Source organism: Mustela erminea, chromosome 6, assembly GCF_009829155.1.
Source record: "Mustela erminea isolate mMusErm1 chromosome 6, mMusErm1.Pri, whole genome shotgun sequence".
NCBI classification, from domain to species: Eukaryota; Metazoa; Chordata; class Mammalia; order Carnivora; family Mustelidae; genus Mustela; species Mustela erminea.
This window is the reverse complement of record NC_045619.1, coordinates 10093773-10120025: the sequence shown is the minus strand read 5'-3', so window position 1 is coordinate 10120025 and position 26253 is coordinate 10093773. Positions and strand designations below refer to the sequence as shown.

The following is a 26253-nucleotide window of genomic DNA, read 5'->3' as shown; positions in this document are numbered from 1 at the left end:
AGTGGTTCAACCGTATTTCTGAATTTACGCAAGCGATAAAGAGTCACCCTTCCTTGTAGAGCCTCTGTTTGAAGAAGGAAGAAAAATTCAGAGGTTTGTAGTCTTCGCCCTTCTTAACGTGGCGGTCTCCTATCGCTAGAGGCTTCCCAAGGACTTCCGGTTTCCCAGCAGGCCCAGGGGCCCGGAACTTCCGGCCTCACGACGCAGGCGCGGGCCGCCCTTTTCGTTCTCTCTGGCTGTGTTCGTGAGCCGCGCAGCCATGTCGTACCCGGCTGATGATTACGAGTCCGAGGTAAGCGGGCCCTGCGCGTGTATTGGGCTTCGTGACGGAGGCAGCGTTCTCTGGATGCTGGATCCCGCCGTGAGACGGTGTCCGGGTCCCTGTGGGAGCCTCCCCCGGCCGCAACTAGCTGCGGTCTGCCTTCCGGCGTGCGCGGCCCTCAGGCTGTTTCCATTGCTTGCGTCTCCTCTCCAGCCCAACCTCTGCCCGCCCACTTCGCGTGTCCCGTCTCCTCGTCCTCTGGTTTTCCGAGATCGGAGACGGAGACTGGTCACGGGGTTTCTGTAAACTTAGCTCCTGTGGGCTTGGTTCACTCTTGTCGGTCCCCGTTGGTTCCCACAGCCTCTTGTGCTTTGCTTTACCTTATCGCACCCGTAACGTTGTATTGTCGCCTGCTTATTCGCCCTTCTCTCACGAGCATGTTAGTTTCTTAAAAGCAGAGACTGTTTTACCCACTTTTGTATCCTTAGTACTTCTACTTGGCACATAGGTCGAACGAGCATTTTGGGTTCACGAATTGGTGACTGTTCCTATGTCTGTTTCGTTAATAGGCTGCTTATGATCCCTACGCTTACCCTGGTGACTATGATATGCACACAGGTGAGACTACGGGCGGGCTAGCTGGTACTTCTAGGGTTTTGCAACTTTTTGAATGTCTCGGAACAGCTCTTGAGGGGCATCTGTGAAGCACTGCTTCTCTGTGGTCCAGGTCTGGAGTCAGTTATTAGTTCTCAGAAAGAGGGTGGTGGTACAGCGCCTAATAAATGAAGCCTCTTTCATGGTCCACCTCAAAGTCCCAGAAGGGAAGACTTACTGTCCTGGCCGTGGTTTCCTTGTTAAACTGCTTGCTGAAGAATTTTTCTTGTGAAAAATTAGTGATTCAAACCAAGCCCAAATAAAATCTTTTTGGAAGGTTTTGAGGTTTCCTGAAATGTTATAGTGAGTTAGTTTGACTTAGCATTTTGTAAGTGCCATGCATTGTTACAGGTACTCTGTGCGAAGTATTTCCTTTAATCCTTCAGAGAGCTTTAGGAAGTGTCTAAATTAGTGTCTCCATTTTCTCAGATGAGAAAACTGAACAGAGAGGTTCAGTAACTAGCACTGTTGTATAGGCAGTAAATGGCAGTCAGTCATTCAAGAAATACTAAGTGCTGGGATCCCCTGGGTGGCTCAGTTGGTTAAGCGTTCAACTCTTGATCTCAGCTAAGGTCTTGATCTCGGTCTTGAGCTCAAGCCCCCTGATGGGCTGTACGCTGGGTGTGGAGCCTACTTTAAAAAGATACATAAATGTATGTATTTAAAATACATGTACATAAGGTGCCTCCTACTTACCTACCGTTCCGACGGTCTTCCCTTCTCTTTCAGCACACTAACAACTGTTTTAGGTGCTGAGGGTGTACCTGAGTACAAGACAGACAAAGTTCTTGCCCTTATAGGATTTAAGTTCTAGTGGAAGAAACAGATGATAAGCAAATATATAACTGTAAATAGTGGTAAATGTTCTGAAGAAACAGGGCGATGGGATTGAGAATGAGTTGGGGATAATATTATCTTTGAGTGTTTATTTTTAAAGTTGATTAATTTGGGGCGGCTGGGTGACTCAGTCGTCTGCCTTTGGCTCAGGTCGTGATCCCAGCATCCTGGGATCAAGCGCCGCAGGAGGCCTGCTTCCCCCTCTCCCACTCCCCCTGCTTGTGTTCCTCTCTGTCTGTCTGTCTCTCTCTCTGTCAAATAAATAAATAATCTAAAAAAAAAAAGATTTATTAATTTATTTGATGGAGAGAGAGAGAGCACAGGTAGGGGGAATAGCAGGCAGCGGGAGAGGGAGAAGCAGGCTCCCCGTGGAGCAGGGATCCTGATTAGGGGTTCGATCCAAAGACCCTGGGATAATGACCTGAGCCAAAGGCATGCTTAACCAACTGAGCCATGCAGGTGCCCCATCTTTGAGTGTTTAAAAGGGAATCGTACCTGATTTTATAGACTTGAGTTTTCTTTGGGGGATGGTCTTGCCCTTCTGTTTTGTAACATGTGAGTTTGAAAACACTTGGTAAAGTATTTATTATATCTGACCTCTAGGTGATCCAAAGCAGGATCTGGCTTATGAACGGCAGTATGAACAGCAGACTTATCAGGTGATCCCTGAAGTGATCAAAAACTTCATCCAGTATTTCCACAAAACCGTCTCAGATTTGATTGACCAAAAGGTGTATGAGCTGCAGGCCAGTCGTGTGTCCAGTGATGTCATTGATCAGAAGGTGTATGAGATCCAGGACATTTATGAGAACAGGTACAGAGTGTGGACTGAAATGACTGTCTTTCTGGGTGGGACTGGTTTACTCATAAAGCCCCTAAAAAAGGGGTCTATTAGTCATTGCTCTGTAAAGAGAGTGCCCAATGGGTCTCTGTGATTGCTCATGGGGAGACATATTACTCTGTTGGAATATTCTGTATTCCCAGAACTCAGGGCCTAAAATAACATCATTATCAGTAGTCGTAGCAGCAACTAGTATGTCTGTCCAGTATAGATCAAGCAGTGTTGAGAACGCTTTTCCCATATTTACTCGTTACTCTTCACAGTAACCTCATGAAGTAGGTAGTATTGTTTTCTTTATTTTACAGATGAGGGAAACAAAGCCTAGAAAGGATATAGTTAGTTGAGTGCATATGTTGAGTTTTGAACTTGCATAGTCTGACATCAGAGCCTAATTTTTTTTTTAAAGACTTTATTTATTTATCTGAGAGAGAGAAGGAACAGAGGGAGGGGCAGAGGGAGAGGGAGAAGCAGACTTCCTGCTGAGCAGGGACACCCCACCCTTCCACGTGGGGACATAGGGCTGGATCTGGGGTCTCCAGGATCATGACCTGAGCCAAAGGTAGACTCTTAACTGACTGAGCCACCCAGGCACCCCAGAGCCTAACTTTTGAGTTACTGTACAAGTTAATGTGTAACGGTGAGCAGAGCTTTGAGTGGCTGCTTCTGTTTTGAGGGGATTGCCCTTGTTTAATTGGCATTAGAAATGAGACTGGTTTGTTAGGGTTGAGAACGTCAGGAAAGACTTCACCAGGGATATAGAATTTAAACAATTTCTGGGAGGGGTGCCTGGCTGGCTCAGTTGGAAGAGCACATAACTCTTGATCTCAGGGTCGTGAGTTTGAGCTCCACTATTTAAAGTAGAAATTACTTTGGGCGCCTGGGTGGCTCAGTGGGCTAAGCCGCTGCCTTCGGCTCGGGTCGTGATCTCAGGGTCCTGGGATCGAGTCCCGCATCGGGCTCTCTGCTCGGCGGGGAGCCTGCTTCCTCATCTCTCTCTCTCTCTCTCTCTCTCTCTGCCTGCCTCTCTGCCTACTTGTGATCTCTCTGTGTCAAATAAATTAAAAAAAAAAAAAAAAACTTTAAAGTAGAAATTACTTTAAAATAAGTAACTAAACTTAAAGTAATAATTAGTTAATTCCTAGGAGGATGGGTGGACAAAATGAATAGCCAAAGGCTTTTTGGATTAATGAATAGAATTAATCCCCGAACTGTTTTTTTCCTGCATCTCCAGATCTTTCTAGTAGAAATGTGTAGATCAGTGCTGTCCCATAGAAATAATATTAGCCACATGTGTAGTTTAACTTTTTCATCAGTTACGTTTAAGAAATGTAAAAGGAGGGGCAGCTGGGTAGCTCCGTGGGTTAAACCGCGCTGCCTTTGGCTCGGGTCATGATCTCAGGGTCCTGGGATCGAGCCCCACATCGCATCATCGCATCCGGCTCTCTGCTCAGCAGGGAGCCTGCTCCCCCCCACCCCCCCGACTCTGCCTGCTTGTGATCTCTCTCTCTCTCTGTTAAATAAACAAATTTTAAAAAAAAAGAAATGTAAAAGGAAGGGTGGCTGGCTGTCTCAGTTGGTGGAGTGTGCAACTCTTGATCTCAGGGTTGTGAGTTTGAGCCTCACTTGGGTGGGTGAGATTGGATGTAGAGATTACTTAAATATAAAAATTTTTTAAAAACTGAAACAGGTGAAATTAATTTTCATGACATTTCAACATCTAAAATATTATTACCACACATAATCAGTATTAAACTGTTAACGAGTTATTTTACTTTTTTTTGGTATTAAGTCTAAAACCTATCCTTTGTATTTATACCGCATTTCAATTCGTGTATGTTGGGAATACCTGATCTCCATTTAGATTTCATAGCATTTATGATAGAAAAAGCAGATATCCAAGTAATTCTAAATATAGTTGAAAGTTCGCAGTAACTAAGTATTGGGTTTTTTGGTTAAAATTCAGTAAAATTTAAAATTCAATTCTTTAGTCACAATAATCACATGTGGCAAATGGTTACTGTATTTGACAGTACAGGTGGATACAGACTATAGTTGAAGCCAAACGTGGTAGATCTTTCTGAAGGAGAATGTGTGGTGAGAAGAATGGGTGGTGCCTTGGAAAATCCAGTGTTATTGAGATGCTTTATGTTTTATAATACGTCCTGAAGTGGAGACTTGAGCATGTTTTTAGGCTGAACTGAAAAATCTGGAGAAGGGGTGCCTCGGTGGCTCAGTGGGTTAAAGCCTCTGTCTTTGGCTCAGGTCATGATCTCAGGGTCCTGGGATCAAGCCCCGCATCAGGCTGTCAGCTCAGCAGGGAGCCTGCTTCCTCCTCTCTGCCTGCCTCTCTACCTACTTGTGATCTCTCTCTCTGTCAAATAAATAAATAAAATCTTAAAAAAAAAAAGAAAAAGAAAAATATGGAGAAGTGGAAAGGTGGGGCTTGAGGAGAGTGGGGGGGGCAGTTGAATTCACTCCTGAGGGGATCAGGGCTCTGAGTGTTTGGGTTGGATGCCGTGGTTCTGTCGCAGCATCAGACCACCACAAACAGACTGATTGGCTTCCAGATTTGGATTGGGGAGGAGGCACCATGCTCTGGGAAAGTAGGGGGAAATTGCTGGGGGAAAGCGTGGGTGTCTAGAAAGTAGTTATCAGACCAGGGAACAGCAAGCTGTCATGTATCATGATACAGAGGCAGGAAATGATCCTGAAGAGCATGGCGGTTGCCTGACTGGTAGAGAGGAGTGTTCACCGTATTAAGAAAAGTTGAGGTGCAGAGTTCTGTTGAGGAGAGTTGTAGCCTTGGAAGGCTCTGGTCCTTTGTTTCTGTGACTTCTCCCTCTTTGTGAGCCTGGGTCCTTACCTGTAAACATGTGGGTTGCCTCTTCTCTGTTCCTTCCTGTTTCAGAGTTTAGAATTTTTCTGCTTGGTTTTCAGCTGGACCAAGTTGACTGAAAGGTTCTTCAAGAATACACCCTGGCCTGAGGCTGAAGCCATTGCTCCACAGGTTGGCAACGGTAGGTATGAGTTCCGTGTTCTGTACGCTGGATGGGATTCTGCGAGTGACGGGTCCTGAGGAAGCTCAGAAGAGTCTGTGTGTGTTTTGCTCACCATTTTGTTTCCCCAGGGCTTGGTGCATAGTAGACCCTTAGTAAAGAGCTTGCTGAGTGACAGCGGAATAAATGAAGAGGGGACAGAGACCTCTCACACGTGATGAAGCTGAAACAGATCTTTGTCCTGACTTGTTTCCATCCCCCCGTGATTTGGGGGGTCAGTACAGTCACTTGGGAATGAGCTGTCTGGCTTCCTCCCACCTCTCACCTTTTGGTGTTTGTTGTATATGGTGTAAAGTAGGAAGATCCAGCTTCACGCTTTTGCGCGTACGTATCTAGTTGTCCCAGTACCAGTTTGTGAAAAGACTATTCTTTTTCCATTGGATTGTCTTGGCACCTTTGTTGAAATTGGTGATTGTGCAAATGTCAGGATTTATGTCAGGACTCTCTGTTAACTCCGTTGGTATCCATCCATCCTGATGCTTGTGCCGCACCGTCTGAGTTATTGTAGCTTTGTGGTAAGTTTTGAAACCAGGAAGCATTAAGGCCTCCAACTGTGTTCTTCTTCTTTTTCTTCTTTTCTTTTTTTAAAAGTTTTTATTTTTTATTTGACTGAGAAAGAGATCACAGGTAGGCAGAGAGGCAGGCGGGATGGGGGTGGGGGTGGGGAAGCAGGCTCCCTGCCGAGCAGAGAGCCCAATGTGGGGCTTGATCTTAGAACCCTGAGATCATGACCTGAGCCAAAAGCAGAGGCTTAACCTACTTAGTCACCCAGGTTCCCCTGTGTTCTTCTTTTTCAAACTTGTTGTTGGTTCTTCTGAGTCCCTTGGATTTCCATATGAATTTCAGGATCAGTTTGTCAGTTTCTGGAAAGAAGTTGGGATTTTGATAGGGATTATGTTGCATCTGAAGATAAACTAGGGGACTGTCACCATTATATTAAGCCCTCTTAATTTATGGACATGTGATGTCTTTGCATTTATTTAGGTCTTTATTTCAATGACATTTTACTGTTTTCAGTGTACAAGTCTTGTACTTCTTTGGTATAGCTAGTGTTTTTTGGAACTTTATTTTTAGTATCATTGGTACGCAAGTTAGAACTCACTTTGTAGAAGGTGTTATTTTCTATGTTGCTCAGACCTTATGCTCTGTTTAATATGTTGCCTATAAAGAATCATTGTGTGTGTGTCAACAACAGTAGGAGTCTTGAAATACGGTTGGCCCTTGAGCACATGGGTTTGAACTGGGTGAATCCACATACACATGGATTTTTTTCGTATAATAGTGTACGTGTATTTTCTCCTCCTTATGATGTTCTTAACAGTTCTCCTCTTTAGCTTACATATTGTATACCATGATAACACAGTGTGTAACATAAATACCACGCAAAATAAGTGTTGACTGTTATCAGTAAGGTTCCAGTCAATCATAGGCTGTTAAAGTTAACAGTTAAATATGTGGGGATTCAAAAGTTAAATGTGAGGGGCACCTGGGTGGCTCAGTGGGTTAAGCCTCTGTGCCTTTGGCTCAGGTCATGATCTTAGGGTCCTGGGATCGAGCCCCGCATCAGGCTCTCTGCTCACCAGGGAGTCCGCTTCCCCCTCTATCTCTGCCTGCTGCTCTACCTGCTTGTGATCTCTCTCTTTGTCAAAAATAAATAAAATCTTAAAACATTTTTTTAATGTTAAAGGTGGGTTTTTTGACTACATGAGACGGGGGAATCTGTGTTCCTAACCCCCCTCTGTTTAAATGTCAGCTGTATATAATTTCAAACAGGTAAGTAATGACAGGGCTTAACAGTATAAAAGGAGATTTGGTGTAAAAATCCTTTTCCTACTTTCCTCCTCAAGGCTTAAGTTTCTCTAGAGCCATCTAGTGGTAGCACTTTTTATCCCTCCCGTGATAGTCTATGTGTACCTAAGCAAGTAGGAATGGCCTGTTTGTTTCTTTTTATATAAAGCAAATGCCATTTTCTTCCCTTTTTAAAGTTTATTATATTTTTGGAGAGTATTCTGCATCTCCAGGATTCCCAAGACCACCCCTGGGTTTGATGATGTGCTAGGAGGACTCCCAGGACGCAGGGTAAAGGGAAGGGGCACGCTGAGTGGAATCTAGAGAAAACCACATGCACGTATGTTATCACCAGTCCTTTCCTGTGGAGTCATTTGGGATGTGCTTAATTCCTCCAGCAAAGAATTGTGACATGTGTGAAAAGTCTCTCAGAGAAAACTGTAACACAGTTACAAGGATTGTCCAATGTCCAAGGATTTTATGGGGTGCTGGTCATGTGGGCACACCCCCTGCCTAGCATGAACCAAAATTCCAGACTCCCAGAAGGAAGGCAGGAGTTCAGGATAAACCATAGTGTTGCATAGTTAGGCTCAGCAGATCCCTCTTGTCAGGATACTGGGGACCCTCCTGAAATCCAGGTTCCCAGATGCCAGCCAAGACCCAACTTGACTAGCCAAAGGATAGAAGTCTCAGACCTACTTCCTTAATTCTTTTCTGTACAGCATCAGTACCCAAAGACCTTTTCTTCCCTCCTTTCTTTTTAGTGGTTGTATCATATCAATAGGATAAATTCTTTACAGTAGAATTTCTAAGTCAAAAATACCCATGTGTTCGCAATTTTGATAATGTGACATTGTCTTTTTTAGAGGTGTTACTATTTATTTCTGTGTTGGTTTGTTAAGCAACTGGATGGCAAAAATCTCTAAATGTTAGCAAAGGGAAATGGGCCTGAATGGATTAAGATGAGGTTGAAAGACGAGAGATGGTTTTCTTTTTGCGTGTATTCTTGGGGTGTACTGGAATTTAGATGTTATTTTGTATCTTAAATCATGTTTATCCCTCTCTTCCGTTCAGTGGGCTAAAACTGCCTGAAGACCCTATTTGTTTTGTGGATTACTAAAGCAGCTCTGTGCCATTTCTTTCAGATGCCGTCTTCCTGATTCTGTACAAAGAATTATACTACAGGCACATATATGCCAAAGTCAGTGTGAGTATCTAACTGTTGCTAGCTCTATGCCATTTTTGTCTTTGGAACACAGTCATTAGTTTCTATTGGTTCAGTGTCCAGGAGTGGTTGGCATGTTTTCTGAGTGTTCAGAAATGACAGAGGGAATGCTTGAATCCAATAAGTTGCATGTCTGTTGCAGACAAACTTGCTTGGCATAGCTTGTGTGTCCTTTTCAATTTCTCCATCCCCGCAGTTCCTGACTTGGCACTCATCACATCGACTGGGTTTCAGGATGCCATCCTAATGGTGTGTTCCCAGACTCCTACTGCTTCAACTTTTGATGCCCTTGCTTTTTACCTTCAGTGTAGGACTGTGAGCCTTCTGCTCTCTGAAACACACAGGGAGTGTCCCTGTGTGCCCGGTGTAATGCTTGACACCTGGCGGGCATCTCTGCTCTAATCCTCACAGTGGCCCTGCAAGGCAGGCAAACTGGGGTGCAGAGGGGTTGCTTCTCAAATTCATGCAATGAGTAGGTGGCAAAACTCCTTGAACCCAGGCCTGGCTTACTGTGATGCCAGTGTTCTTTCCACGGTACTCTCTCAGCTTTGGGCACTTGTTTGATTCTTCTCTTGTTTCTGAATTTTAGAATGCCCCAAGTTGCTTAAAATAACTATCTGTACTATTTATATACACCATGACTGAAAATCTCTATCTTTAGCCCCTGTCTCTCCAAATCCGTACTTGTATATCCAGCTGCCTATTCCATTATCTCCACTTGGCTGTCTGATACTCATCTCAGATTTGGGTGTTTTGTTTAAGATTTTATTCTGGGGCGCCTCGGTAGCTCAGTTGATTAAGCATCTGCCTTTGGCTCAGGTCCTGGTCCTGGGGTTGGGCCCCATGTCGGACTCCCTGCTTGTCAGAGAGTCTGCTGCTCTCTCTCCCCCTCCCTGCCTTGTGCTCTCTGACTTGCATGTTCTCTCTCAAAAAAATAAATCTTTTTTTTTTTTTTAAAGATTTTATTTATTTATTTGACAGACAGAGATCACAGGTAGGCAGAGAGGCAGGCAGAGAGAGAGAGGGAAGCAGGCTCCCTGCTGAGCAGAGAGCCCGATGCAGGACTCGATCCCAGGACTCTGAGATCATGACCTGAGCCGAAGGCAGCGGCTTAATCCACTGAGCCACCCAGGCGCCCCAATAGCAGCATATTCTTTCCCAGCTCAGAAATCTTCAGTGTTCTCAGTTGCCAGCAACATCAAGTCTAGATTGGGGGGGTCAATAGCCTTCTGTGCAAAGGGCCAGATAGTTGTTGGCTTTGAGGCCATAATGGTCTCTGTTGAATCTCTTCGACTCGCCTTTGTAGCAGCCACAGACAATGAGTGTCTATGACTATATTCCCGTTGAGGTTTTTATTTACAAAAACCAGGTGACGGTGGACTTGCTGATCTCCGTGGCCTGGATTCCTGTTGGGCACCGAAAGACCCCTGCACTCCTAACCTGTTGTAGTCCAGTCTGGCATAGCCTAGTGTAGCGCTACCTGCTCTCCCCATACTTCAAGCACCGTGATTTTACTCCTTTGCTTTTGTTAGTACTTCCGTCTTTCTGCTTCACCACATCTGCCTGCATGTTCTCGAACAGTCTGTTGAGGTTGTTGCCATAATGCCTAATTGTTGTGGTCAAGATACTCATTGTCCTTTCGAATGCTGTAGCACTTACTGTCGTGCCTCTGGCCTGAGTGCTATTTGCGTACTAAGAAGGCCCGAAGAGGCATTGGTTCTCACGTGTGGTGGCAGACCATGAGTAAAACACATTTAAATTAACTGTCAGTCCTGATGTCTCTGTTCTCTTTCCAGGGAGGGCCTTCCTTGGAGCAGAGGTTTGAGTCCTACTACAACTACTGCAATCTCTTCAACTACATTCTTAGTGAGTTTGAGGTTTGGCCTGGGGGTGAGGCTACAGGGAGGCCTGATGTTGGCCTCTAGCTCTTTTTTTAGCAGGATTTTGAAAAGGGTGGGAAGGAGGGATGTCCCATGATTCTTAGTTAAGAGAAAAATGACAGAATGTACTCTGCATGCTTGTTCAAAGCAAAGAATAGTCTTTGCTTTGCGTCTGACTTTTCTGTGATCTCCTGCACAGATGCCGATGGTCCTGCTCCCCTTGAACTACCCAACCAGTGGCTCTGGGATATCATTGATGAGTTCATCTATCAGGTATCTGGCCAGCCTTGGTCTGATTTGAAATAACTAGTCTGACAAAGGTTTAGCTGTTACCATTGTTTGCATTGTTTAAAACATGCTTGGGATAAAAATGTCTCATCACCGCGGGAAAGATCCCATGGTGGTGGTCTTTGATGTTACAATTTTCTGAAGAGTCAGGCCTAAGAACTCTGGATATGAACTTGGAAGTCAGCAGAGTTGAGCTGACTTTCACTAAGCTGTTACCTGATCTTGAGAGTTGGTCTGGTTGGAAAAAATGAAGGCATCACAAGCTTTGGAGTCGGTTATTCTGTTTTTAAGTCTACTCCGTTTCTGAAGAATAAACCTGAGGGACATCTGGGTTCTCGGTTGAGCGGCCAACTCTTAATTTTGGTTGGCTCAGGTCATTATTTCAGGGTCCTGGGATCGAGCCCCTGTCTGTTCCATGCTCAGAGCGGAGCCTTCTCCCTTTGCTCTCTTGTGTGCCTCCTCACTGTCTCTCTTTCTCTCTCTCAAATAAATAAAATCTTTTAAAAAACCCACAAAAAACAGAATAATTCAATTTGGAAAAATACTTGTTTTCCACGAGTTTTATGGGAATGGAGTATCTCTCACTGGGTATTTCAGGAAAAATGAGTTTCTTTTTTTTTTTTTAAAGATTTTATTTATTTATTTGACAGAGAGAGATCACAAGTAGGCAGAGAGGCAGGCAGAGAGAGAGAGGAGGAAGCAGGCTCCCTGCTGAGCAGAGAGCCCGATGCAGGACTCGATCCCAGGACCCTGAGATCATGACCTGAGCCGAAGGCAGCGGCTTAACCCAATGAGCCACCCAGGCGCCCCAAAAAATGAGTTTCTTAATAAAGCTGTTATTTTAGCTGCATAGACCAAACAGACTAAAGAAGTGCTGGCAGATTGTGACTGGTATGCTGAGAAAGCCCTCCTAGGGCTGGCCTTTTGAGAGGGGGCTTATGAGGCTTCGGTGCCTTTGTCCAGAGAAGGCTACAAACCACACTGGCCTTGTTTGCCTTTTCTGGCTCCTTGGTTTGTGTAAGCCCTTTCTTTGGCAAATTTTAGAAGGCTGGCGGTCCTTTCAACTCACACACAGCAAGTCCAGGGAGGATCATCCGTGCTAAGGTTCTTCATCCTTCTTAAGATAATCATAATCCCGGCTTGGGCTTAGCTGGTGTTCTCTTAAGGGGCTTAAAGTGCTCTCACTTAACAAAGACCGGCTGGCAGGAGCCAGATGTGACTCCTCCGGCCAGGTAGATGTCACACGGGCTAAGTGGGTCCCCCACCTCCCTGGCTTTCATTTATTTTTATCAGTACAGGTAATACATGATATGTCATTACTGTCTTTTCAAATTGCAGGTGAAGTTTGTTTTTATCATTTTTTTTTTTAAGATCATTTATTTGAGAGAGCGAGCACGCATGTGCACACACAGCCAGGGAAGAGAGACATAGGGAGAGGGAGAAGCAACTCCCCGCTGAGCAGGGAGCCTGACATGGGGCTTGATCCCAGGACCCTCGGGTCATGACCTGACCTGAAGGCAAATAAATGCCCAACCGACTGAGCCGCCCGGGTGTCCCCAAACTGCAGATAAAGTTTAAAGTGTCTTCCTTCCTTGCCTTTGTGGCGGCATCAGTTATTGTCTGGGAAGACAGGCATTACATTCATGCTTTTCAGGCGTTTGTATAAACATGTACGTATCAAATACACCATCTAAAGATGGCATCATACTATGTTGTGTAATTTGTTGTGATATGGAACACTTACCATGTCTGTGTAGAGATGGCTTTATTCTTCTCTGCCATGTACACGATACGGATATACCACCCTCTTGGTGATGATATACCACCCTTGGGTGTTGAGTTTGACTATTACAAATAGTGAGTCCCTCAGTAGTCTTGTGTGTGTTGCACATTGGTCTGTCTCTAGAGATCCCCAGAGGTAGAATTGTTTTTTGAAGAATTTTTGCTTTAAGTTTTTCTGTTTGTTTTTTGAGAGTAAGGGAGTGCCTGCGGGAGGAAGGAGGCAGGAGCAGTGGGAGAGAATCTGAAGCAGACTCCATGCCCAGCGTGGAACGGACGTTGGGCTTGATCTCACAACCCTGAGATCGTGACCTGAGCTGAAATCGGGAGTCATGTTTGGTTGTTTTTAAAGATCTTATTTATTTATTTGATGGAGAGAGACAGTGAGAGAGGGAACACAAGCAGGGGCAGTGGGAGAGGGAGAAGCAGGCTTCCTGCTGAGCAGAGAGCCCGATGTGGGGCTCGATCCCAGGACCCGGGGATCATGACCTGAGCTGAAGGCAGATGCCTAATGACTGAGCTACCAGGAGTCATGTTTAACAGACTGAGCCACCCAGGTTCCCCACTTTTAAGTTTAAGATCAGTTTTATAGAGTCAGAACTTGCATACAATGAGATACTGATTTTTAAGTGTGCTGTTGAAGAGATTGAACAGACAGTATCCACCACCACAGTCGATACAGAACATTTTCAATCACTTTGGACCTTAATAAATAGTAATACGTTGTCCCCTGTAAGGGCTTATCAAATTTCACTGCTGTCAACAGCATTTGAGAGTTTTTCTCTGCTGTGGGTGTTACTGTTTGATGGGAAATAAATGGTAATCTCATTTTAACTTGCATTTCTCTGATATGTGAAGAGCTTAGGTATTTTCCCTGATAATTGGCCAGTTTTGATTTTCTTCGAAGTGATCCTCATTATTCTTAGTCCATTTTTCTGATGGATTACCTCGTTCTTACTGAATTATGGGAATTCCTTCTATATTCCGGATGTTCTTCTGTTTATTATAAATCTGGAAACTTTTTTCTGTGTTCTTAGAGGAAGGTGCTAATATGGAGTTGAAGAACGTTCTTGGGTTATGTCATCTAGGACCTAGATTTTAGGTCACTGGTTTCTGAACCTGGTTCCAGAATTGACCAAGGATCTTGTAAAAACCAGTTGAGTGGGTAGGTCTCTTGTGCTGTTCTCTGGGTGACTGATGGAGTCAGCCCATTGCTGATCCCAGATAGAACCACTGCCTTAAGGATTACCTGTGGCGTGGGCCCTAGATGTGCCTTCTACTTGGCAAGGCTCTGTGGTTGATACGGAGGTGACCCAACTGGGTTCCTGTCCCTGCAAACAGATGGTCGGCTCCAATAGGCAAGACATACATCCAGATACTACCCTGTCCCCATGTGTCTTCATTTGTTATCCTGACTCGGCATGTCACAGCCCAAGAGAAGATCTGTACAAACCATCCGGTTCTGACAGCCAGATCGATTGCATTGTGAAGCCCAGAGACGTTAAGTGACTCTAAGTGGTGTTTGACTCCAAATTGAATTTTTTTTTTTTTTTTTCCACAAACTACCTTTCATCTTAGAGATTTTTACTTAGCTATGGAAGAAGTGACATACTCCATAATGAACACCATTCAGTTCAGTGAAAGGCGGCTTTGCAAAAACAAGTAGTGTACAGAACAGTTTAGCATGAGACGGTGCCGTGCACCCCACCTGACCCCCGCGCCGCTCTCCCTCCGTTTCAGCATCATATGCAACTCCTGCCTCTCTCCCTTCTCCCCAACAGTTTCAGTCATTCAGTCAGTATCGCTGCAAGACTGCCAAGAAGTCAGAGGAGGAGATCGACTTTCTTCGCTCCAATCCCAAAATCTGGAATGTTCACAGTGTCCTCAATGTCCTTCACTCCCTGGTAGACAAGTCCAACATTAACCGGCAGCTGGAGGTGTATACAAGCGGAGGTGAGTGCTGCTTGCCATCTGTTTCGGGGGGAGAGAGGCCCGGGGAGCGTGGGGGAGCCACTGTGGCTTAGGTAATGGGCTGCTCTGCTTTGGTGCTGGGTGTGAACAGCAGCCAAGTGCGAGTGCTGAGGGCTGTCAGGCTCGGCCGTCTGTTGGCCGACACGCGGAACCAGCTGGCACTCACGAGGTCTGATTCGCAGACGCTTCTAACCGAGTCTCCAGGGCGTTCGTGTAGAGAAGCGCTTCTCACGCTTTGTGTCAGGACCGCTTTACAGTCTTTAAAGACTGAGAATCACAGAGTTTGTCCATTTAATAGGCGTCAATGCAAAATGAACAAGCCTTTAAAAAAATGTTTAAAGGAGGGCGCCTGGGTGGCTCAGTGGGTTGGGCTGCTGCCTTCGGCTCGGGTCATGATCTCGGGGTTGTGGGATCGAGTCCCGCATCGGGCTCTCTGCTCAGCAGGGAGCCTGCTTCCTCCTCTCTCTCTGCCTGCCTCTCTGCCTACTTGTGATCTCTCTCTGTCAAATAAATAAATAGAATCTTTTAAAAAAAAATTAAAAAAAATAAAAAAATGTTTAAAGGAAAGGGCACCTGCAGCAGTGCCCTTTTTGCAAATATGCCAGGCATATACGAAGAGAGCTGGATTCTCATTCTGCTCCTGCGTTCAGTTTGTTGGAATTACAATATGCGGTTTGGGTTGAAGTATATGAGGGAGACCTGGCCTCACCTAGATGTGGAGTTGGGAAAGGGAGGAATGTCTTCACAGCCTTCTCAGGTAGTTCTGAGACAATGGGGGTTTCATACTGGTGAATTGCAGTGAGAAATCTGCAGCCTTAGCAATGAACTTTTTTTTTTTTTTTTTAAGATTTTATTTATTTATTTGACAGAGATCACAAGTAGGCGGGAAGGGGGGAGCAGGCTCCCTGCTGAGCAGAAAGCCCAATGTGGGGCTTGATCCCAGGACCCTGGGATCATGACCTGAGCTGAAGGCAGCAGCTTAACCCGCTGAGTCACCCAGGTGCCCCTTGAATGGATCTTTTTACCCCTGCACAATTTTGTAAAAAATTGGTTCATTGAGTTATAAAGATTTCCTAAATGTTTATCTATTTTATTATACAACCTAAAAAACCCACTTTGATCATCAGCTTCATTAGGTAGGTAAGTCTTTATTTGGAAGCTCATAGTGGCAGATACATGTTTTTAAAACTAGAATTTGCTTAAAAGCTCCTATTTTCATTGGCAGTGAGCACTGTCCGTTGTCTTTATTGACATGTAACAGGCTCACCCCGTTCGTTTTTGAGAAAATGTCTGCTGAACACCCAAATCTAAGTAACCATAATTTGTGTGTCAGTCATTCAAGTAAAAACGGTGTTTTGTGAAAAAGTGGCTGGTTCTTTCGCCACATGTGGTGGGAAGGAATACAGTAATTACTGATACAATTTGCTGCCACTGCCTGGTTTATGCTGAGTTGTCAGTTTTACCCACTGTGTTTGCACCATCAGTGCAACGTGGTATTTCAGTGAGAAAGACAAATAGCGTGTTAGTGTTACTAGCAAAGTAACTTTGACCTCATGCACTTCCTGAAAGCAGTGGCCTTGATGAGTAGCTGCTGCTGATAAAAAGGGTCATCTCAGTAATCTCGGTGTCTTGGAACCAACCAAACAAAAACCTGCCCATCCCCCCCCCCCCACAACTCTTGGTAAAAGATTAGTGTGAGGCCAAGGATACCTGGCCTGTTAGTCGTTATGGGGGTTGTGAGTTCAAGACTCATGTTAGGTATAGGTTACCTTTTTTATTTTTTTATTTTTATTTTATTTTATTTTTAGGATTTTATTTATTTATTTGACATAGAGACAGAACACAGGTAGGCAGAGAGAGAGGGAAGCAGGCTCCCTGCTGAGCAGAGAGACCGATGCAGGACTCAATCTCAGGACCCTGGGATTATGACCTGAGCCAAAGGCAGAGGCTTAACCCACTGAGCCACCCGGGTGCCCCAGGTTACCTTTAAAAAAAAAAAAGGTCAGGCATGCTGCTTCTGGGTAGTCCTCTGAGGGCAGTTAATCCCCATTTTGGGAAGCTTCAGAGGCCCGTAGAAGGTGGAGAGTCAGCTGAGTGGTATTCGGGGATTAGGCTCACCTTCCTTCACGTGTCCCTGCTAGAATGGTCACAGTGTCTGTTTCTCTTAGGTGACCCCGAGAGTGTGGCTGGCGAGTACGGACGGCACTCCCTTTACAAGATGCTTGGGTATTTCAGCCTGGTGGGCCTTCTGCGTTTGCACTCCCTGTTGGGGGACTACTATCAGGCCATCAAGGTGCTGGAGAATATCGAACTGAATAAGAAGGTGATTACCTGTTTCCCCCTGCCCCCCCGCCCCCCGCCCAGAGCCAGAGTGTGCGCTAAGAGAATGATCTTGAAGGACAAATGTTAGGGATCAGAAAGAGGAGTCTTCCCCAGACCAGTTGAAAATTGAGACATGGGGGGAAGCACTGTAGTGAACGTCTGCGCATAGGCAAGGTGCTTTCTCTTTGTTGCTTAGTAACACTCGAAGTGTTTGGCAGTCTTTGGTTCTGTTTTCAAGACCATGATAATGGCAGATTTTTACTATTCACATCTCACTACTTAAGGAGTGAGATTTAGTTCTGAGGTGGTATAGACAATGACGATTAGCTGTGGTGGTTTTTCTTAGCCGCAGAAAAATCGGTACTTTTTTGTTGTATGTGTGTGTGTGTCTTTTTTTTCAGTCTTGTTATCTGTTCCTTTATCGGGTTTATCTGGAAAAGGAAGGAGTAGAAATCGAGGAAGAGTACACAGCTGAGGTGTGGAGGGATTTGGAGTGGAAAGAAATGTTAGGGTCACCTGATCTAGTCTCTTCCTGTTATATCTAACAGTGTGGAGCTCTCGGGTCACACGACTTAATCGGTGACTGGTGTGGTCTGCGCTTGGAGCCTCTTAACTCCAGAGGGCAGCACTTTCCTGCTGGGTAGTTCGGGGCGTCTGTACGGGGCTTCTGCTCCGCTGACACTGGGCCCTGCCGGCTTGCAGATTCTCTCCGGGATGACTTGGTTTTGGGACTCACGGATGCTTCCATCCACAGAGCATGTACTCACGGGTGCCCGAGTGCCAGGTGACCACCTACTACTACGTAGGTTTTGCTTATCTGATGATGCGTCGCTACCAGGATGCCATCCGGGTCTTTGCCAACATCCTCCTCTATATCCAGAGGACCAAGAGCATGTTCCAGAGGACCACATACAAGTATGAGATGGTAAGGAAGCCTCTGACCAGCTTGAACCCTTGGCACATGTGCCGACAGTTTTTGGTAAAAGTTTTTTGTATGTCTTTTCATTAGGGCGATTTCTTAATGGCTGGACTACTCTTAAGTTTCTTTTGTTGTGCCTGTTACTTCAGATCATTAATTCCTTGACGATAAAGACAGTATCTTTTGTTTTACTTTCTCCCTCCAGCAGTGTCTACATTTATTCAGCAAGTTTGCTGAGTGTTCACTGGGCTCTGGGTAGTTAAAACTGAGGGAGGTAGAGGTACCACCCTCAAGCAGTTTGCCATGGAGGAGGGGAAGGGTCCAAGACGTGCCTAAAATTGGGAGGTTTCTAGGCAGAGACTTGGAAGCGTGATGATGTCGCAGCACAAGGAACAGTTTTGCTGGAGGGCCGTAGAGTAGTCAGATTGGGGTGCTAGGTTCTGAGGTAACCTTCACTGTCTGGCTCAAGTATTTAATCTTTATAGGCCTTACAGTGCCATCTAGAATTTCTGGGTGACTCAGTCATGACGGTGTGAGAGGATCGATCTGCCGATGAGGATGGGGTAGACCAGGAGGAATGAGGAGGCCCTAGTGAAGAATCCAGAAACCAGCTGAAGAGGCCCTGGAAGTGGGCTGGAAGTTCAGTAGAGCTGGAGGGCAGATGCGGAGGGACTTCGGGAAAGTTAACTGACGGGTGCAAGACCAGGGAGAAACCAGAGGCCTATGCAGCATGTACTTGGGAGGGTGGTGGGGACCTCAGAAAGTCCATCTCGTTTGACCCCGCGCCAATTGGTCTCGTGCCCGCAGATTAACAAGCAGAATGAGCAGATGCACGCGCTGCTGGCCATTGCCCTCACCATGTACCCCATGCGCATCGACGAGAGCATTCACCTGCAGCTGCGGGAGAAGTACGGGGACAAGATGCTGCGCATGCAGAAGGGCGACCCGCAGGTCTATGAGGAACTTTTCAGCTACTCGTGCCCCAAATTCCTGTCGCCCGTGGTCCCCAACTACGACAACGTGCACCCCAACTACCACAAGGAGCCCTTCCTGCAGCAGCTGAAGGTGTTCTCGGACGAGGTGCAGCAGCAGGCGCAGCTGTCCACCATCCGCAGCTTCCTCAAGCTCTACACCACCATGCCTGTGGCCAAGCTGGCCGGCTTCCTGGACCTCACGGAGCAGGAGTTCCGGATCCAGCTGCTGGTCTTCAAGCACAAGATGAAGAACCTGGTGTGGACCAGTGGCATCTCCGCCCTCGATGGCGAATTCCAGTCGGCCTCCGAGGTTGACTTCTACATCGATAAGGTACGGCTGCCTTCCGGCCCGGGCGGCTGCGGCCTCTCTCTCCATCTGTTCAGCCATCAGGGTTTCCTCGGCGCCCACCACTTGGAGCATTCGAGACTTGGTGGTGCACAAAACCAGCAGAGGTTTCTGCCCTCACGCTGATCTTCTCATGTGAGAGTAGACAGCGCTACAGTGAAGCAGACCACGTGGTAGGCGTCAATGCAAAATGAACAAGCCTTTAAAAACACTTAAAGGGCGCCTGCGTGGCTCAGTCAGTTAAGCGTCTGCGTTTGGTTTGGGTCATGATCCCAGAGTCCTGGGATCAAGTCCCACATCGGGCTCCATGCTCAGCGGGGAGCCTGTTTCTGTGTCTCCCTCTGCCATTCTTCACCACCCGTGCTCGCTTGCTCTCTCTCCAATCTTAAAAATTTATTTATTTATTTATTTATTTTTAAGAAAAAGAGTTTCATTCTAGTCTGAGTTAAGAGAGCTACGTGGGGTACACAGTCAGTCTTCACAAAGAGGAGAGCGCTGCAGAGGAGGGAGCGCTGGTGCAAGAGTCACATACGGTTTGGCTTTTGTTTTTGTTCTTGTTTTACGTAGTTACAAGTTGTGATGAAAAACTTTCCAGAAAGGCTGTAAGACTGGAATCTTACGGGAATCAGTGAGGTTTTTTTCTTAGGTTTCTGTTTGGAATGTTCTTTTTTGGTGGGTTTTGTTTGTTTTTTAATGAAACATGTACAGTGTGTACTTGGGGCAGGAATAGAGCCCATGTTTTGAGGTTTTGCCAAAGTCAAAATGACTTCGCCAAGTCATTTTGACCTTGAGTAAATGTTTTGCCAGGAGTGGGGCCTACAAACACGAAAAGTGGAACGTTTCCTTTATCATAGGTTAGAAATTGCCAAGTGCTGTGCAGTTAAGGGTAGTGGTGTTGGAAGGCAGAGGTGGCGGTATTGCACAGGTGCTCAGGGTAGCCTTTGTTGAGGAAGTGAAATTGCAGCTGAGACTTGAAGCAGGTGAAGAAACTAGCCAGACACACGTTTGAGGGAGCAGCGTTCCAAGGAGTGGGCGCTATAAGGGCAAAGGCCCTGGGGCAGGAGTGAACCCAGTATGTTTGAGGGACAACCTCATTGTGGCTGCAGTGACCTCAAACAGGAGGCTGTGGCAGAAGAGAGGATCAGGGAAGAAAGTGGGAGGGTGTGGCGTAGAGTGTGGGACATAGTTTAGCCAGTGAGAGCCATTGTCCTGACTTGTCGCACTCTGGATGAGTGCTGCCTACTTTTGGACTTCATGTAGAGGACTGACACTTCGTGTCTGGCTTCTTTTTTGTGTGTTACATTTAAGACAGGCACCATCCAGCATTTTCGTGCACAGCAGGAGTCCCCTTAGGCGCTGGGCCAGCTGCTGCTGCAGGAGTTGGCTGTGATTTTCGCATTCTAATGCGGATGTGCTTTTCAGTGGTTTTGTGTATTACAGAAAGTGTCCATGGTTTTGGAGAGTGGCTCTCAGTGGTTCATTGAAGTTTTTTTTTTTTTTTTTTTTAAGTGATTCATTTATATCTGCTTGTGAATGCAGAGTTATTTCTGGAAGGAGGCACAAGTGACATCCTAGGCTCCTCTCAGGAGGAGGGCTAGTGTTCGTTTGCATTGCTGGATTTTAAGTTTAAGTTAACATTTTGGTGTCCTAATGAGGTTTTTAAAAGAACTAAGTTCTGTTTTTTAGGTGAGTTTTTTTCAGATGTAAAGTATGCTAGACTCCTAGGATTGCTTTTTCCTTGAAGTCACGCCCTCTCATCCTCCTTAATGTGCACACACTCAAAGATGATGTTCTACTTAATATACCTGGAATGCTGATAGGGACTTAACAGCAGTCTGTTAAAATGAATAGACTGATGTCTTTCATCTCTTCTGGAATGTTCTTGGCTAATATCTTTTACTTTATGTGCTTTGCTTTCCTTCTGGAGTTCTTACTTGATGTATATCAGACCTCATTCTGTTTTCTGTGTCTCTTAAACCCTTTCTCCATCTTTTTTAGTCTCTGTTCTGGGTAATTTTCTTTTGATTGATTATTCTATCCTCGTTAATCTCTTCAGCTCTGTTTTTACTTTCTCTGATTTTTCTTAAATTCATGGTGAAGTGTTTCCATAAACGTCCTTCGTTCCTTTTTTTTGTTTGTTTACTACAGTTTATTGTCCTTGAAAAACTTTGTTAACATTTTTTGAAGTGTAGGATGAATATTCATTCTTCTAGAAGGGATTTGCTTTTGCCTCTTCAAGGTGCCTGGGGAGATTACTGGTCTGGGACCACCATAGACTCAAAGCCTCGGGTCCCCTGGACCAACCAGGAAACAAGCCCAGGCTACGGATTGTCAGAAGAATCACCTTGTGTTTATAACGTCCTGGGAATGTGTGTCTTTCCTCTTGTATGTCCCTCCCGCAACTTGGTAAGCATTGCTTGGTGTCTGGAGTAGGGTGGCTGCCCAGTCCCCCTTTTGCCTTCAGCTTGAGGGTGTAGCTCAAGGGATCCAGCAGTGCAGGGAGCATCTTCTGTAAGACTGACCCTGGCCTTGGTTTGTCCCTCTGTGCAAGTCTTCTGGGATAGAGGAGCGAACGCACTCCCTGCAGAGCAGGCTTCTGTGTTGCGGTTGGAATGGTTTATTTTCTCTTAAAGTAGCTCTTTATTCTCTCGTCAGCTCTTCGATGCGATGAGGAGATGTTTACAAACTATTTATTTTGTATTTCTAGTTGCTTTGAGAAAGTATTGGTCTACACATACTAGATTTTTTGGCAGTGCTTTAAAGGTATAACCGGATAACATAAACTTCACCATTTTAAAGGATGAAATTCTGTGGTTATTGTTATATTCACAGTGTCACACAGTTGGTTTCCCCTACTTCCATGACATTTCCACAGCTCCCTACCCACGGGCAGTCATTCCCAGGTCCCCTTGTCCCCTCATCCTTGGCAAACCAGTAATCTGCTCTCCATCTCGGTGGATTTGTCTGTTTTCGATATTTGCTATGATAAACATGTGGCCTTTTCGTGTTTGACTTCTTTCACTGAGCACGTTTTCAGGTCTCGTCCAGGCTGTGGCGCATATCTGTCCGTTTTTGTGGTGGCAAAGGACCACGCTTGTAGGGGTGCGCTGCTTTGTTGACCCAGTCATTAGCTGATGGACAGTCGAGTTTCCACCTTTTGACTGTCGCGGGTAATGCTGCTATCGTGAATTTTTGTATACAAGTTTTTGTGTGGATGTCTTCTCTTGGGCGTATACCTACTTGTGGATTGCTGGGTCAGTTTGGGTAGTTAGTTTTGAAAGCTCATCTTGCTAAACCGAACCCTCTCATTTAGAGTGGCTTTTGGAAGACTTGATGTTTGGCAGAAATTGGCTGTCTCTGACATGAACGGGCTCACTGAAAGTAGAGTCACTAGGGAAGTTTTCCAGTGTTGTTTTAAAAATCAGAATTGTCCCTTGTAGTATCACTTCTCCTACCTAAAGTCCTTTTCGAATTTGTTCTCAGTGCGTGCCTGATATAATGTTTGGCAGTATCGGTAACCTGCTCCATCCCCTGTCATCACTTTGTAACCCTGCTGAACTGGTCCCAGTTATCTGGATGGTCTTTAACAAAACACTTCTGGGAAGCCTGGTGGGTGTAGTTGGTAGAACATGAGATTCTTTTTTTTCTTTTAAAGATTTTTATATGTTTATTTATTTACTTGACAGAGAGAGAGAGAGATCACAAGCAGGCAGAGAGAGGGGGAGAAGCAGGGTCCCTGCTGAGCAGAGAGCCTGACTCAGGGCTTGATCCCAAGACCCTCTGACCTGAGCCGAAGGCAGAGGGACAACCCACTGAGGCATGCAGGTGCCCCAGAACATGTGATTCTTGATCTCAGGGTCATGATTTCAAGTTCCACCTTGAGGGTGGAGTAAAAGCTTTACTTCAAAATAAATAAATAAAGCATTTCTCCCAAGAATCAACAACTTGGCTATTACAAAAAACTTATATGAACGGGCGCCTGGGTGGCTCAGTGTGTTAGGCCACTGCCTTCGGCTCAGGTCATGATCTCAGAGTCCTGGGATCGAGTCCCACATGGGGCTCTCTGCTCAGCAGGGAGCCTGCTTCCCTTCCTCTCTCTCTGCCTGCCTCTCTGCATACTTGTGATCTCTCTCTGTCAAATAAATAAATAAAATCTTTAAAAAAAAAACTTATATGCAGTTATAGTCATGTATTAATTAAATTATAACATAATTAAGTACTTACGATTTAAAGTCTGTACATGAGAAAGTGTTTTGTTTTGTTTTTTAGATTTTATTTATTTATTTATTTGACAGAGATCACAAGTAGGCAGAGTCAGGTGGGGGCCAGGGAGCAGGCTCCCTGCTGAGCAGAGAGCCCGATGCGGGGCTCGATCCCAGGACCCTGGGATCATGACCTGAGCCAAAGGCAGAGGCTTTAACCCACTGAGCCACCCAGGCACCCCTATTTTTTTTTTTTTAAAGATTTTATTTATTCATTTAAGAGAGAGAGAGCCAGGGGCAGAGGGAGAGAGGGAGGAAGACGCAAGCTCCCCCCTGAGCAGGGAGCTCGATGTAGGGCTTGATCCCAGAACCCCGGGATCATGACCTGAGCCAAAGGCAAACGTTTAACTGAGCCACACAGGCGCCCCATGAAAATGTTTTTGATTGCATCTTTTTGGGGCTTTTTAAAAAATTATTCCTCTTACTGGTTCACTTTTGTCTTTGGCAAAATGTTGCTTTCTGGGTAATGGTGGTGGTTCTTTTGGTAAACATTGCATTTTTATGTAACTCATGACCCAGGGATCCAGAGTCGCATGCTCTGCTGACTGAGCCGCCAGGCATCCACGCTTGCTTTCTGGCTTTTCTTTTTTCATCCTTGACTTGAAAAAGTCCTTTCAAAGAGATCCAGAAAATTCTTAGGCCTTGACCTAGATTATGCAGGAATTTACGAGTAAAATGGTGTTCAACCACATTTGAGTTAAAAAACAAAGTTTAGAATCTGGATTCACTTGTAGCCTCACACTCCTAAACAGTGTGTGAGAATAAAATGCTATCTGAAATGTTTCTATTGCTGAAAGATTCGTGTTCGTTACAGAAGACTTGAAAATAAAAATGGTGCCTGGGTGGCTCAATGGGTTAAACCCCATCTTCAGCTCTGGTCATGATCTCAAGGTTGGGATCAAGCCCGCATCAGGCTCCATGCTTGGCGGCGGAGGGAAGGTCATCTGTCCCTCTCCCCGCCTCAAATAAATGAATTAACAAGGAAGCAAAAATCAAGCATCTAGAAAGAGCGAGCTGCCATCAGCTGGTAATGCTCTTCTGTAGGGTGCCCGCCCCAGCGTTTGCGTTTGGAAGGCAATGGGGGACTTTATGTACTTGCAAGTCTAAGTGCCCCTGCCTCCCTGCTCGTCTCTGACTCTGCTTTGCTTCTCCCATAGGACATGATCCACATCGCAGACACCAAGGTCGCGAGGCGCTATGGGGATTTCTTTATCCGGCAGATCCACAAATTTGAGGAGGTGAGAAGTTGGGGAGCGGTGTGTGGGTTGGAGACAGAGGTTTGGAACTGGTGGGGAGTTTTTACTTTTTTTTATTTTTCATTTCAAGAAAGCCCGGAGTTGGCCCTTTAAAAAGTTTTTGAGCAAGACTGGCTGGCTGCTTGGGGTTTGGGGAATGGGGTTGGGCCTGTAGCAGTTGCTGTGTCAGCCTTCTCCAGAGCATCTCTGTCCAAGATCTCTCTCTGCGGGTGGCCGGCTCTCCTCTCCCTCCCTGGTATTTCCTAATATGGGTGGCTTCACTGCCTGCTCTTACCCATCCCTCCCCGTTTGGCAGTTACTCTCCGATGTAGACAGGTCTGGCCGGTTCTTGCAGGCAGAGGACAGGAAGCTGGGTTTTGACAGACTTGGTGCATTTCACATCTTGCCCTGGGAGAGGTCCTGGGGGTCACGCCGAATACTACGAGGATGTAGGGGAGGGTGTGTGGGTGCTTTCTGTGTGTGGCCGTAACTGGAACAGCTTCATCCTGGTGTTCTGAGTTCTCCAGCAGAGGTCACTGCTCTGCTCTGGGCCAGCCTGCAGGAGGAGCGCAGCCCTGTGGCAAGTTTGGCTTCTGTGAGCCGCGTGTCTTATAAAACGGACAGAGCGGTGTGGGTGTGGGTGTGGCGTGTGAAGGGCAGGTGGAACAGTCCGTGTGAATTGTGCAGGGCTGTGGGAGTGTCGGGGGCGGGCACCTGACTGGGGCTTCCTGCACACAAGGTGGACTCCGGTGCCTGTGTCAGAGAGACCCTTCCCGGACTTCAGAGCGGTGGCCCAGGAGTCGGACCTGGGGATCGTGCACACTGGAGGACAGGGGTCGGTGAGATCTCTGTATCTAACTTGGCTTTTCTTTTTCTCCTAGCTCAATCGAACCCTGAAGAAGATGGGACAGAGACCCTGAGTACCTTCACACTCTCGTTAGGAGCCGATTCTGGGGTCTCTGTAGGCGGGGCATATTTTTGTCACCGTGAAGCCTTTACCTAGATCAGCCATCCAGCTGAGTTGAAGTTTATTTGTATTAAGGACTGAAATGTTTTTAAATAGGTCTCAGTAAAAGATCTTTGGAGCCAGATTTGTCATCTCATCATTGTTGGGGTGGGGGGGATCTGTAGTCGGGCGACAGTGTGTGATATCCTGTGACACTTTTTCCCGATGCAGCTGATCGATGTTGGTGTTGCATTTGAATTTGCGGTTCGCAGGACATTCTCACATTGAATATCTAATTTATACCTCACAAGAATCCTGTGAGCATTAAGTGACCTGCCGTGATTTCCACGCATGTTAGCAGAGTGCTGGGTCTCAGGCAGAAACTTGAACCCCTCCTGCGGCCATGAGCTGCGCTGGGAGGAAGCCAGGTGCGCGCTGACACCTCCCGGCCTGCGGTTAGCCGTCGGATCCCCACTTGCTGAGGAGGAGACGCGCTCAGGTTATAAAGTGACTGCTTAAGGTCGTATAGTTCTTTTTTTTTTAAGATTTTATTTATTTGTCAGAACGAGAGTGAGTTCTACAAAAGCCAAGACTCGGCTCCCAACAGCTACTTACTTTTGCTGCCCGTGTCTACGATGCCTCACGCTGACAGCTTCACGAGGCCAGTC

At 46.0% G+C, this 26253-nt stretch overlaps 1 protein-coding gene across 2 annotated transcripts; it reads left to right on the top strand.

Annotated features, from left to right (window-relative positions):
- The first annotated feature begins 179 nt into the window (after positions 1–179).
- Positions 180–25730, top strand: EIF3L (eukaryotic translation initiation factor 3 subunit L). Of its 2 annotated transcripts, XM_032346322.1 has the most exons (13): positions 180–292; positions 832–880; positions 2357–2567; positions 5532–5611; positions 8584–8645; positions 10460–10529; positions 10743–10816; positions 14392–14563; positions 16750–16904; positions 17658–17828; positions 18630–19127; positions 24562–24642; positions 25521–25730. In XM_032346322.1, exons 1-13 carry the CDS (start codon positions 260–262, stop codon positions 25557–25559), a joined length of 1695 nt encoding a protein of 564 aa, XP_032202213.1. In that variant the 5' UTR covers positions 180–259; the 3' UTR covers positions 25560–25730. The 2 variants fall into 2 exon arrangements, with proteins under 2 accessions (XP_032202213.1, XP_032202214.1); XM_032346323.1 differs by lacking the exons at positions 180–292; positions 832–880; positions 5532–5611 and having other exon boundaries at positions 2489–2567.
- The last annotated feature ends 523 nt before the right edge of the window (positions 25731–26253 follow it).

What these genes read in the sequence shown, in the direction of transcription:
- EIF3L (XM_032346322.1), top strand. Translation starts at nt 260, where the DNA reads ATGTCGTACCCGGCTGATGATTACGAGTCCGAG. An exon ending in TCTCTTCAACTACATTCTTA is followed by an intron (nt 10,530 to 10,742) that starts GTGAGTTTGAGG and finishes TCTCCTGCACAG; the next exon opens with ATGCCGATGGTCCTGCTCCC. An exon ending in CCACATACAAGTATGAGATG is followed by an intron (nt 17,829 to 18,629) that starts GTAAGGAAGCCT and finishes TCGTGCCCGCAG; the next exon opens with ATTAACAAGCAGAATGAGCA.